Here is a 13580-nt window from a genome sequence, read left to right on the forward strand (position 1 = left end):
TGCAGGCAGAGTTCCGGCCGCTGCGTTCTCGGTGCTGCCCAGCACCGCTCAGGGCCCGGGGGCAGCGAGGCAGGGGGAGGCAGGCGATGGGGGGAACAGGCCCCGCGCCCCATCGCTCCCCATGGCGAGTTCGGAGCCAGTTCCGGGCGCACGCAAAGGGGACCCACGCTGACTGCTGGCTGTGTCCTGGGCCGAGGCCGGGGCTTTGCCACACGTCGGTCTCGGTGTCCCCCGAGGCCCTGCGCGGCCGCTCTGCCCGGCGCTCAGGGCCAGGACCAGAGCCCCGCTGGACCCCAATCCCTGCTTCTCACTCCCGGCGGCTCGGCTCCAGCGCCAGCCCGGGCCCTTCACACGGCCGGGACGAACCTCTCAGCGGCGCCGGGGTAGGGCGCGGGGCGCAGGTAGGCGCCGTGGCCGCCCAGCTGCGCGCTGGGGCCGTAGCTGGGGGACATGCGGCCGTAGAAGTCCCGGCTGTCGCCGCCCAGCGGGGGGCAGGGCCAGGCGGCCGGGCGGGTACAGCTGCCGCTGCCCTGCGGGTAGGGCGCCTGGTGAGCGGCAGCGGCGCGCCGGGCCCGCGTAGGGGTAGGGGACAGCGCCCCCGCGCAGCCCGGACTGGTGTAGGCGGCTCCCCCGAAGCGCAGGAGCTGGCAGGGCGGGGCCAGCTCGGGCTGAGCGGGCGGCCGGGCTGCGGACGAGCTGGCACCGGGCGACCCCCGAGGCCGAAGAGGCGGCGCGGGCGGGCGGCGCCGCGGGGTAGCAGGCAGCGGGCTGCCCCAAGGGCCCGTCGGGCGCGGGGCCCGCGGTAGGTGGAGAGGTCGCTGCGCTTGAAGCGCTTCCTCCGACGCAGGAAGCTGCCGCTCTCGAACATGTCCCGGGCCGCCGGGTCCAGCGCCCAGTAGTGCCTTGCCCGGGCGGCCCGGCTCCCGGGCACCTTCACGAAGCAGTCGTTCAGGTCAGGTTGTGGCGGATGCTGTTCTGCACTTGCGCGGCCCGTCGCGGTAGAGGGGAAGCGCTCGGTGATGAAGCGGTAGATGCCGCCCAGCGTGAGCGCCGCTCCGGGGCGTGCGCGATGGCCATGGCGATGAGGGCGATGTAGCTGTACGGGGGCTTGCCCCGCTGCACCGGCCGCTGCGCCGCCGCGCCGCGCCCCCGCCCCGGCCTCGGGGGTGCGCGGGGGGGGCCCCGGCTCCGCCTTCATCAGGGGCATGAGCAGGAGGCCGGGCTCAGCGGGGTTGGCCCCGCACAGGGGCTGCTGGCTCTCCGCGGTCATCCCCGGGCGGCCCCTGGCGCGCAAGCTCCGCTCTGGGGCTCCAGAAGCCGGCGACTCAGTCCAGGAGGGACGCGGTGCCCAGGCGCGGTGCGGCGCAGGAACTCACTGCTGGTGGGCGCGGGGGAGGCTCGGTCTCCGGGCCGCCCGGGGCAGGGAGGTCGGGGACTCCAGACCCAGGGCTGCAGGAGCTGCTGCCCCCATCACCAGAAACTTGTGCCCGGCTGGCCGCTGGGCAGGGAGCCCGGGGCGGGGGGCGCCGCAGCTCCCGGCGCACAGGTAACCGCGCCGGCCTGGCAAAGGAGAAGTGGGGGCGGGACTCCCTCCTTTTATGCCGCCCGATGAGCCGCGATCTCCAGCTCCTTCTGTGCCTGCCGTACCTGGGCAGCCGGCACTCCCACCTGCCGGGCCACCGCCTCCGCCCCCCGCGCCTTAAAGAGACAGGCCAGGCCTGGGGCGCACCTGCAGGAAGGGGCTGACCTGTCCAGAGCCCTGGCAGCCAGGAGTAGGGGGATGCCCGAGCCCTTCCCCCACGTTCCCAGGTAACTCCTGACTCCGGAGCTCCACAGTCGGGAATGAGTGCAGCGCAGGAGAGGAGCCGCCAGCCAGAAAAGCAGAGCGCCCCTGCCCGCTATCAGGCTCGGGAGCCCCGTGGCAGCGTGCGCTCTGGAGAAGCGCTAGAACGGAGCCAGGCGGGATCTGCGCCTAGTTCTCTCCGGGGTCAGCGCAAGGCGTCAGGAGAGGGGTGCACTGGGCTGGGGAGAAGCACCCGGAGCCCGCCAGGCGCCAGAACATCGTGCCCAGGGCTCCCCCACTGCTCTGGCCAGCGCCTTCCTGGAGTGGGGGCCCAGGGCTGTAACCCTGAAATAGCGCCTTGTGCCCTGGAGCGCCGTCCCCCATCCCGTCTGGGGTGTGCATCGCCGGGAATCGGACCCCTACAATCGGCCTCGGGTCACCTGCGGCGGGCGCCTCCTTGGAGAGAGGGGCCCGCGCGTTCTCCTGGGTTTGCGCAGCGCCTGGCACGGCGGAAGGGGCGGGGGCGGCCAGTCGCAACAGCAGCGTGAACAAAACATGAACGATACGCGCCTCGATGCACCCCCTACTCGGCTCCGGGCCCCACCGCCCGGTAGCAGTAAAACTCCCCATGCGCTGTAATAACCGCGGCGAGCGAATCACACAGCAACGAAGCCCGCGGCGGCGCGAGGCCCCCGTCCGGTTCGCTAGGGGCTAGGCTGGGATTTGTGCGGAGCAGGAGGAGCGCGGAACTGCGGAAAGCGGGGCCGAACCCGTGTCCAAACGGGGAGATCGACATGAGGAGCAGGCTGGTCGTGTTCAGGCGGACTCCTTATGTCCAGTGCGTTTCAATGGCAACGAGTGAAAGTGACCAGAGTCTAAACTTTGCTGTCTGCGAGCTGTAACCTATTTCCTCCAGAGCTGAAACGCGGAGCCCCGTCTCGGGGTGGGGGGGTGCGGGAGTGTCTTTAATTCCTGCGCCCAGCGGATGTAGGCACCAGAGGGACAAGCTGGGTGAGGAATTATCTTTTATTGAACCAACCTACTCCTCAGAACGTCTGTTCCGTTCTAGTCCTGTTCATTAGCAGCAGTTACTCCAATCCCAGCTATTACCTCACCCAGCCTGTCTCCCTGATGGCCTGGGACCAGCATCGCTCCAGCACCACTGTGTGTGCAGGCACAGGGCTGCCTGTCGCCAAACGCTGCCTGGGCACCCAGAATTCTAGCTCCATGCGCCTCATTTTAGACTCGGGGCCAGGCCAGGCCATCTACTTTCACACCATTTCACCGGGGTTTGCACTTTTCTTAGAGATTTGCCAACCCGGGGCTTTTAGAGACTTCTCTGTAGTAAATTAAATTAAATAAGAAAAATAAAGCACGTGCCATCCCATTCAATGTATTTTAACCCACCCCCCAGGTAATAAACAAGAGAACAACCCGGACCAAGCACTCCTCTTTATTTTAAGCTTTCAAAGTACACAGACAGTCTAATCCAGGGGTCAGCAGCCTTTCAGCAGTGCTGTGCTGAGCCTTCATGCAGACACTCTAATGAAAGGCTTCGCGTGCCTGTAATACATTTGAACGGTTTTTAGAAGGTCTCTATACTATATAACCAAACTACTGTTATATGTAAAGTAAACAAGGTTTTCAAAATGTTTCCGAAGCTTTATTTAAAATTAAATTAAAATGCAGATCTTATCACTTTAGTGTGATCCTTGCCCTTGCTTTTCCTTGCTGAGTTTTCCAATGTCTGGTGGTGCCTATTTAGATACTTTACGCTGCACACGGGCTTCTGAGTTATAAGTTGTTAACTGGCTGGCAGGAGGTCAGCAGCTGGAACCCCTGATCCGTAGCTGAGGTGTGGAGCTGGCGGCTGGTAGGGCTGAGCAGGGCCAGAAGCCTGGACCCTGTCTGGCAGGGGCCTGCGCTGGAATTCCAATGGGAAGCACGGTGAGTGGGTCTGTGGGGACCCCGGCTGGCAAGGGGCCAGCAGCCGGAACCCCAGAGTGGCAGTGGGCTGAGCGGTTCAGCCCACCCAGCTCTGGGGTTTCAGGGGTGGGCTGAGCATCTCCACCTGCCCCGCTCTGGGCTTTCAGCCGCCGGCTCCTGCCAGCCGGTGTCTCAGCCCACTGCCAGCCTGGGGTTCCTTCACCCAGGCTAGCAGTGGGCGCTGAATGGATCAGCGGTGGGACCCCGGGTGGCAAGGGTGGTTGAGCCCACCCCACGTGCCAACAAAAATCATCTCGCATGCCACCTGTAGCCCACGAAAGCTTATGCGCAAATAAATTTGTTAGTCTCTAAGGTGCCACAAGGACTCCTGTTCTTTTTGCAGATTAAGACTAACACAGCTGCTACTCTGAAAACTGTTTCACTAGGAGGGTGGTGAAGCACTCAGAGGTGAAAGTAAGCCAGTACGGTGTACTAGGAAGAGCCAGCACACCATGCCAGACTGTACTGGCTTCTGCAGCAGGAATTTAAAGGGCTCTGGGCTTCCCACTGCAGCAGACAGCCCAGAGCCCTTTGAATCCCGCCCGCAACTCCGGTGGCTTGGCTGAGGCCGGGATTTAAAGGGCTCAAAGCTCCCCACAGCAGCAGGAGCTCTGGGCCCTTTAAATCCTGGCCCCAGGCCGTCAAGGCTCAGGTTTCCCCACATCTGCGGGAGCTCCCAGCTCTTTAAATCCATGCCGAGCCCGGCTGCCGGAGCTGTGATGGGGATTTAAAGGGCCCAGAGCTCCACGGCGGCCAGAGCCCCAGGCCCTTTAATATGCCCCTGAGCCTCAGGGGCTCCCAGTCACCTCTGCAGCTGGGAGCCGCCGGTTAATTTAAAGGCCCTGGGGCTCCCAGCCACAGCTGGTGCCCCACTGCCTTTAAATGTTGAGGCCACACCTCTTCCAGATGAGGTGATGCCCCCGCACCACTCCTGCAGTACTGCTAAGTCCTGTAAGTTACTTTCACCCCTGGAAGCACTGGAATCAGAACAGGATTAATCTTTTGTGGGCCCAGTGCCAAACATATTTGTGGGCCCCCATAGTGGTAATGGAGCCTGGCACGGGGAGGTCAGTCCCCAGAGTGAGGGGCCAGCCAGGGCACTGGGGCATGGCAGGGGCGGCCCCACTCCGCTCAGGCCAGTGTGAGGGTAACTATTTACAAACTGGCAGTTGCCAGATGCACAATGGCCTGCCCAACCCTGTGCTGCCAGCACGTCCCTTCCCCTCGGGGGTGGGCCCATGTCATGTCACACAGCCCCCATGCCCAACACCAGAACACCCCCCCAATCCCTATGGCCAAAGCCTCTCCAGACGCACTATGCCCTGCACCTTCCCCAAACCCTGTCACAAATGCACAGTGCCCTGCACAGCACCCCAGAAAGAACCCCCACTCCCTAGTGCCCCAAGACACAGAGGTCTTCTCCACCCCCTCACAACCCAGCATCCTCCCCAGGCCCTCTAGAGACCCACTCCCCCATGCTCTGCCTCCTGGACCCACTCACTGGCCCTGCTGGGAGGCAACTGTGTCTGACAGGCTTAGCCACCAGCATCCTGGGGTGGGGAATCAATCCGGCCCCTTGAGAGTGGTGCAATCAGCCAGGCCAGGGCCTGCCCCGGCCGAGGTCTCTCAGGACACGCTTGCCTGAAAGGGCCAGGCCACTGATCCTGCCCCCAACTGGCCAAGACTGGTCAGGCTACTGCATCAGTCCCAGGTGGCTCAGCTCCAGCGAGACAGGTGGGGCCCCACAGGTGGTGGGAAGCAGAGACTGCCCAGAGCTAGAGGAGCACTGGGGTCCAGCCAGGAGGCAGAGATAAGGCAGCAGGGGAAGCTGGGGGTGGAGAGGAGCCCTGGGCTGGCCGGCAGGCAGGCAAAGAGGAGCAAGCAGTGGGCGGTGTTAGGGGGGAGTTAGAGGGTTGGTGGGGTTCAAACAGAGCAGGCTGGGGGCCTGTCTGAGCATGGGCCCGGCTCCATGGCGTTACTAGCACCATTGTAAACCTGGCAGTGACTGGAACCGGTTACCTAGGGAGGTGGTGGAATCTCCTTCCTTAGAGGTTTTTAAGGTCAGGCTTGACAAAGCCCTGGCTGGGCTGATTTAGTTGGGGTTGGTCCTGCTTTGAGCAGGGGGTTGGACTAGATACCTCCTGAGGTCCCTTCCAACCCTGATATTCTGTGAGTCCAGGGTGAGTGTAGTGAAAACAGGCCCTGGTCTGTGCACCGCCTGGGGCGCGCCCTGCAGGCAGGCAGGGGAGGTTGGTGTTTTGCCAGCGAAGGGAAAGGCTGCAGGCTAAAAGCCAGGCGCGTTCCGCTCGCACAGCCCGGGAAGGGAACTAGTCCAAATCCAGTTCTACACGACACGGGCCCGTTTGCGTCTCTCTTACCGCAGCGCCACGTGTCCGGAGCAGCGAGCCGGGCGTGCGGAGCCTCTGCGCGAAATCACCCCGCGTTCGCACGGGGCGCTGGAGGCCAGGCTAGCGCCGGTGGCTCCGCTCCGGGTAGGCGGGGGCCTGGAGAAAGGTCCTCGCCCAGCCTGGCCGGTTCCAGTGGTTCCCCTGCCGTTCCCAAGCAGGGGGAGTCAGTTGTTAGCTGCCCTTAGCCCAGGCCTTGGCTCCCAGGCCCGACACAGCTGCAGTCTAGCTCAGGGCAGGATGGTCTCGCTCTCTGGTCAGCTGTTACACCGCAGCGACCGCCGGGATCTGCCTGTGCCCCGCTTGCACTACCCCGTCACCCCGCCCGCACCGCCGGGGATTGCCCCAGCCTGCCTGCAAACCCAGCCCCGCTTCCGAAGTGCCCGGCGGCCACCTGCTCCCCGGGGATCCAGGCGCTAACCCAGCGCTTCGCTGCGCGCAGGGGGAAGGCGGGGAGCAGCACCCCGGACACTGGAGCCGAGGAAGCCAGGTTCCCGGCCATGCCCAAGCCCAGCCCATCCTGGGGAGTAGCCAGGAGAGAAGTGTCCCCAGAGCCTGCAATGTAGGGCCAGTGGTGTAGACCCTGGGCTGGCTGCGGGGCCCGGAGCAGCGCGCTGGGATGGGGCAGAGGCGGGTTATTTTGCGGCTCAGTAAGTGAAACGGGAGTGTTTATTCAGGGCTACAGTAACAGCATTTCCATTCTCCCAAGGCGAGCAAATAACAGGTCTAGAATGAGTAACCCCGGCGGGAGAAGAGACCCGGAAACCCGACGTGCCTGTCCCTTCATTCCCGTGCCGCTGAGAGCGACGGATGCTCTGCTTGCGATGGGTAGCCTGGACATCACTTGGAGATGCAGTATGATTGGTGATCGCCACAGAGAGGCTAGAAATTCAACGAGGAAATTTGTTATAATGTGTAAACCAAGGACAATAAGAATAACAGTAGCACTGTACATTCTTCTGCTGTTTTCTAATCTCCGAGACCCCGACTTCTGGTTTAAAAGTCAGTTACATCCAGAGCAAGGACTGGAATAATGCACCTTCCTAATTCCACAAGTGATTTGCTCCTGTGGCGTTCACGCGCTTTACTGACAAACTATGATTTACTCCAGCAGCGGGGGGACAAGACATCTGGGGGACCTGTGCTGGGGCCAGCGCCTCCGCCTGCAGCCAAAACTGCAGACCACAGAGACTTTATGAATGGCACCATTAGACAAGGGAGGAAGAGCTTTGCCTGACTCTCAGAGCCCATCTTTGCAAGGCTGGCAATCAGGGAAAAAACCCCAACAATTTATAACTTTTAGGTAGAGCAAATCTGATAGGGGAATCATTGAGCAAGTTTAAACATGGGACCCTGCCAGGTCATTTGACAAAGTCACCAGTAAGAATATAATATTTGGCTAGACACCCAAATACTCATTTGATAGATAACAATATTTACTCAGATCGTAGCACTGACAGTCTTTGGGGGCACTGACAGTCTTTTTGTTCTGTGTCTGTACAGCTCCTAGCACAATGAGGATGGGCCAGGGTGTCATAAATGGATAGGTAAGGTAAGGGTTAAGTTTCTTTTACCTGGAAAGGGTAACCAAACACCTGACCAGAGGACCAATCAGAGAACTGGATTGTTTAAAGTCAGGGGCGGGAATTTGTATACCAGGGGTCTTTGTTGTTTGCTCAGCTGTGAGTAAACAAGGTTTCCTCCTAACTCCATCTTATCTTAAAGTTTCTTCTAAACATCTGTAAGTACCCAGGGAACGCAAAGTAATTCGGCTATGATGATCTTTGTGGTGTATTTACCTGTATGTTGATTTGTTGGACTGGTTTAATTGGGCTATCTTTAAATCAGACTGTTTTTTCATATCTTCTTATAAGCAAGAGCCTGTATTGAGTTTCTTAATGCAAGATTATTGTTTTATATTTTCTTTCTATTTTTATATAAACTTTTTCTTTTAAAACGTGTGGAAGTTTCTTTTCCTAGGGAGGCAAAGGGAAGGGAAAAGCCAGGCTGTGAGCTATTTTCCTATTGCTTTCAGGGAAGGAGCAGGCTACGGGGCAAGAGACAAAGAATCATCTCTGTTCTCTTGTGGTTGAAGTTTTTTTCCTGTTACTGCTACGAGAGCAGACACGGGGGAAGGCAAAGCCAAGCTGGTGGCATTTTGCATCTCAATTGTCCTGAGGGTAGAGAACGCTTATCGCTTGGGAAGTAGAGAAACCGGTTTCTGTGCAAGGCGGGGAAGGAGGGGAGAAGGGATTTTTTCCCCTGCTTTTAGCATCCAAGGGATTTGGAATCTGGAGGTCCCACCCAGGGAGGGTTGGGGACACCAGAGAGAGGAAAGGGGGAGGTCAGGCCCCCTAAAGTAAATTACCTACCTGACCTGGTGGCAGCCCAAATACCCAAGCTGGTAGTGAGCTTGGGGGAGTTTCAGGTAAGCCCCCAGACTTTTGGACGCAAAAGTCCAGGTTTGGGACAGGACCAGATTGTGGACACTAAAGTTCAGGTCTGGGACTGGGAGGCTAGATTACCACACAGGGCTAGAGCTCTTAGGTGCTCCCACAACACAAACAATGATAAATAATGATAATGTGTACACGGTTTCAAGAACTCTGCATGCAATTACTATAATTGCATGTGGAAAAGCAATGCTGTTTTGCACGAATTCTTGCACATGCTCCTTGGCCTCTCTCTGCTGAAAATCTGGGTCTGAAAATTCCATCCAAATTTTCTGATTCCAGAAAGCACCCAGATATTATCCTACAGTATCCAACATCTCCCTCCTTGTTCTACTGAAATTAAGGACAAAACTACCATTGACATCAATTGCCAGAGAACTCAAATGCAGGCACGAAGCTCTCTGGTACCTTTGAAACACCTGACATTGATGTGCCCTGCTGCCCACCATGATCCTGTGGGGCCCAATGCTGACCATACTGAAGTCAAGGGCAACATGCCATTGCCTTCAATGGGAGCAAGATCAAGTCCTTAGGCGGCTCATCTTAACTGTAACATTATAACTTTGTACGTAGCACAATCCCAGAGATGAATAGGAGTTGATCTTTGTGTTCTGAGGGTGGCAGCACATCTGCTAGAATCTGCCCTCTGCCTCTTGCGTAGCTGGGTGCATAGATAAATGTGTCTTTGGGCAGGGGTTCTCTGTCATTGCTTCCGGGAAATGTCCTCAATGTTTCATTCATATCCAGGCCCAGGAGTATTTTTTGCTGTGTCTACCACATGCCTCTTCTTGGCTGGCTAAGTCTAAGGGTGTTCGTGGATGTTCAGGAATACGTGCTCAGTTCACTATTATTCCCTTGTCCAATCAGGGAGCAAAAATATCACCACATGACTCAGTAGTAAACACACATATGCATACACCAACCACCCACCCCTCCACCGCTCCATTGTTACTTGGGGGGCTGTTGCAGTTGGACATAGCCAGAGATGGGAGATAAAAAGGGGTGATGTTTAGATCAAGATGGGACGTCTTTCTAAAGGATCTGCTCTAGCTCAGCCATAAGTTCTGAGCCTGATGCAGGAATCAGAGGTTGAGGGTCTTAGGCCTTAAAATCTATCAAACAATAAAGGGGATGCAGCTGGGTGCAACCCAAGGATTGGGCCCTTATTTAAAAACCCCTTGTCTCTCCTCCACGGTCACTGTGTTGGGGGAAGAGATTAATTTTTTTTAAAAGAGAACAAAGATAAATGCTTTTAGCTTTAGCTTTTCATCTGCAGAAGTCTGTTAACTTAACAAACAGGATGAACTATATTTTGTTGATTAAAGACTTGGAGGTCATTTTTTTTAATGTGACAGAAAATATTCTAAATTTGGATCAGTGCTGGCCACAATAAACACACTAGAGTATTTAATTCTGCCTCTTTGACAAATAAAGTTTTGAAAAATTAATCTGGGACAACATTTTTCCCTCCAAATTTCTCAGTTTAAATAATGTGTGTGCCAAGATCTGCAGTCCTCAACTGAGCAAAACTGGAGTTAACTTGCAGGATCAGGACCCACAGAATTTAGCCGTATATTTCTGCATTTGTGGCTGTCATCCCCCAGGCTCTGCAGAGGGGCACTCATTGGTTCTACTACATATAAATGAATCATCCTAGACAGAACAACACGTTTTTGGAACTCCGAGTCGTAGACATAATTTCCACACATGGAAAGGTTCAACCTCTTTGGGCCCGATTGCCTTTACACTACTCCAGTTTTACAAGTGAGGTCACTGAGATCCATGGAGTTATGTGGTGTGAATCTGCAGTAACCCGGTGGGGAGCAGGGCTCTATATTTGTTATTGAGGGTTTTAAATTTTTTTTGCTTAGAATCTAAAATATCACAGACTTTCCTGTCTCTTTGCTGTTTGCCAATAGTGGCTACAAATATGGACCCACAGAGGGAAAATCCTGCTCTTCACTCTCTCGAGCAGGCCTGGTGAGGAAGAAAAACCATCCTGGTGCACAACCTAGGCCCCCCCTCAGGGCTGAGGGAGGAGACAGCCACAGCGGGAGCCGCCATGAGCATGGAAAGTCTTGTTCGCTGTGTAAGCCTTGTTTGCTACACATAGGCCAGCACAGAGGGCTGTGATGGGAACAGGCTGGAAGACGGTCCACAGGATGCCCATTTATCTGCACCTGGTGGCTTTAGCATCTCAAACAAATGATGCGGAGTCTGCAGGGCACATGTGTGTGCATGCATTCATGGATGTCTGGCTGTGTGGAAGGCCCAGAGCCTGGCTCTGGGTAGGTGAAGTAGACTTCACCTCAACAACCTTCTCCCCACTTCCTCTCTGCCCAGAAGCTGATTGCTGGTCTCTGTGCGGGTGAAATGGCCTTCGCTCTCAGGCAATACACTGAGAGAGGTTTGGCATCACTAGAATAGCGCACACCAACCCTTCATTACTCCCAGACAATACACCATTCATCCATTATCCTGGTAACTCAAATCACCACATTTAGGCAGCAAATTAAATGTATTAAATAACTATGGAACCTCACAACCAGTGATTGCTTTAACTATGACTATGAAAGATGTTGAACAACAAAACAACACAACAGACAACAGCATGGGCAGCACAAATAGGAGCTAAGGACTCAACACATCTCTCAGTCCTACAATGATGACCCTTTAACAAGAGGAACCCACTGAGTGTAGATTTCAACACTAGAGGTGGCTTTGTCTTCTGTTAATATTGTTTCTACCACTGAAAAGTGACAAGGGCAGGGTCTTGCCAAGTGTTGTTATTTTGTGAACAGAAGCTACGCAAATCCATCATACCCATTAAAAAGGAGAGCCCGACTCTGGCAGGGAATAGGCAAAGCATTTTAATGCTCTCTTTGGAAACTGAAAATTGCTTGCTATGCTTGATTGCAGGCCTGGTGAGTTTTGCATCACTGCTGTTCCACCCACGGCACTATATGTCAACTCCTCATGAAAATCTCCAGGCCGGCATCTTTGAATAGCTCCTAGGCCGCCAGCATGAGAAGAGGCTCTTTATATTTTGCCTATCAAATCATCAGTTGGTCTGTCTGTTTACAGGTTAGTAAAATTTAATTCCATCATAATATTAACAAATCAGTGACCCAGTCCAGCTTTACTTGGAAGTTCTGCCTGGGTAAGGAGTGCTGGCTTGAGCACAGTAGCAGAAATTCACTACTTCGCAGAGAGCCTGTACCAGCCTATACACCATTTCAGTCCTGCTTAGGGGGGCAAGGAACATTGAATAATAGACCTTAACAAAGGCTATTGATAGATATCCTCGGACCTAACTTCACACAGTGAGACAGCATTCATAACCGATCTCCTTATGCTCTCGGGGGATTGTCAGTTCAGAACAATGTCCTTTGGGTTATAAGATCCATCAGCTACTTTCCAGAGACTGATGGCCTGTCTTCTGACTGAGCATGTAGGAATCTGTGCTGCAAACCAGGATGGTTTTCAGGAAGGTTTGGAAGGAACTTCTGGAGCACTTTTCAGCAGCATTTCAAGAGGTGCTAATGACAGGCGTGAGTATGGACCCAAACAGACATTGCTAAGGGTACAGAGAAATGAAATCTCAGGTATTTTCATGGAGCAGAAAGAAAAGGCAATGACCCAGGCAATGATGGAAACTGAATTTCCTACCAACAAGAGAGTAGAGAAGTCTTTATAGGACTTCCTCCACATCACAAACAAAGAACAACCCCATGCCATTTTTCAGAGAAGATCCCCCACTTGAACACTTACATAACACTTCATATTTTCAAAGCACTTTGCAAACATCAATTCATCTAAATATATTGAGCTGACAGAGGCTATGATGCAGTTAGTTGGTGGATTTGATAATAAATATCTCAGGAGACTTACCTAAGGCCTTTAGATAGCAGAGATGAGAGAGCTGGGATGAGAAGACAAGATCTACACCCTTCTCAGGGTGGGCCCATCATATACATGCAGAGAAGTAGGATCCTAACAGCAAGTGTTGACTGGAGGCCAGAAAACTTGGTGGAAGCCAAAGTTGGATAGATTTCTCAGTGACACAGTGAAGGCCCAAACCGATTGGAATGAGAGGTGAACAGAAGTAAGATAATCAGTGTGACCATCCTCAAAAGTTTGAGTTAGACCCTTCACAAAATCATGTGATTGGCCCAACAATTGTGAGATTTTATTTTAAAACAATTAAATCATGTCCTTTGATGTCTGATTTTTGCAAAAAAAAAGAAAAAACCCTCCCACCCCCTGTTTGTGTGAGGCAATTCCAGAGCAGCCAGCTCCCCAAGAAGGAGACTTTGGCTCCAGCCTCAGGAGCTCTTTCATTAGCAGCACCCTGAGGTATCCAGTCCCTCATCGGCACTACTCTTATTTGAGATTAAGGCTGCTTTCTGCATGTTTAAATGTATTAAACCAAGTTCTAGGTTTTGTCAGCCCCACCTCAGTGAAGATTATGCCCCAGAGTCCCATATTTGCCCTTCCCTCCAGCCCTTCATCAATCTTGCCCATGTAGCTCCATGTCAGTCTTGCATGGCATCAGCCCCACATCTGCTGCCCCCTGCGCTACAGTCCTGCCAGGCCTGATGTTGCAGGGAGGGAGAAGGGACCAGACTGACCCATTGCTCACAGGAGGGGAGCCCACATCCATGGCCACCTGTCACCTCCCAACAGAGTCCTGGGACACATCAACCACACAGCATAACTCTTCTACACCCCTGCTATGAACAATGTGTCCTCACTTAGCTATCTCACATTCTGGCTACTCATATGCAAACCACCCACACTCTCTGTATTCGCCAGCTACAGAGCCAAAGAGCCTCCTGCACTTCACCCTCCTGTTTCTGAACCAGACACAGCATCTTGCTTTCTTTCCATGCTCCATAGGCAGACCAAAGACCAGGCCATATCCCTACTTCAGCCAAGAGACTGCAACACTTT

At 54.8% G+C, this 13580-nt stretch overlaps 1 protein-coding gene across 1 annotated transcript; it reads right to left on the minus strand.

Annotated features, from left to right (window-relative positions):
- Positions 1-347: 347 nt before the first annotated feature.
- FOXE1 (forkhead box E1) lies at positions 348-1270 on the minus strand. The gene is given in 11 exon segments (XM_075067532.1): positions 348-492; positions 494-602; positions 605-637; positions 640-736; positions 739-801; positions 803-951; positions 954-980; positions 983-1006; positions 1009-1047; positions 1050-1153; positions 1155-1270. Coding segments are annotated over 11 exon segments (906 nt in total).
- Positions 1271-13580: the final 12310 nt, after the last annotated feature.

The sequence above is a fragment of the Chelonoidis abingdonii genome, chromosome 6, assembly GCF_003597395.2.
Source record: "Chelonoidis abingdonii isolate Lonesome George chromosome 6, CheloAbing_2.0, whole genome shotgun sequence".
Taxonomy (NCBI): Eukaryota; Metazoa; Chordata; order Testudines; family Testudinidae; genus Chelonoidis; species Chelonoidis abingdonii.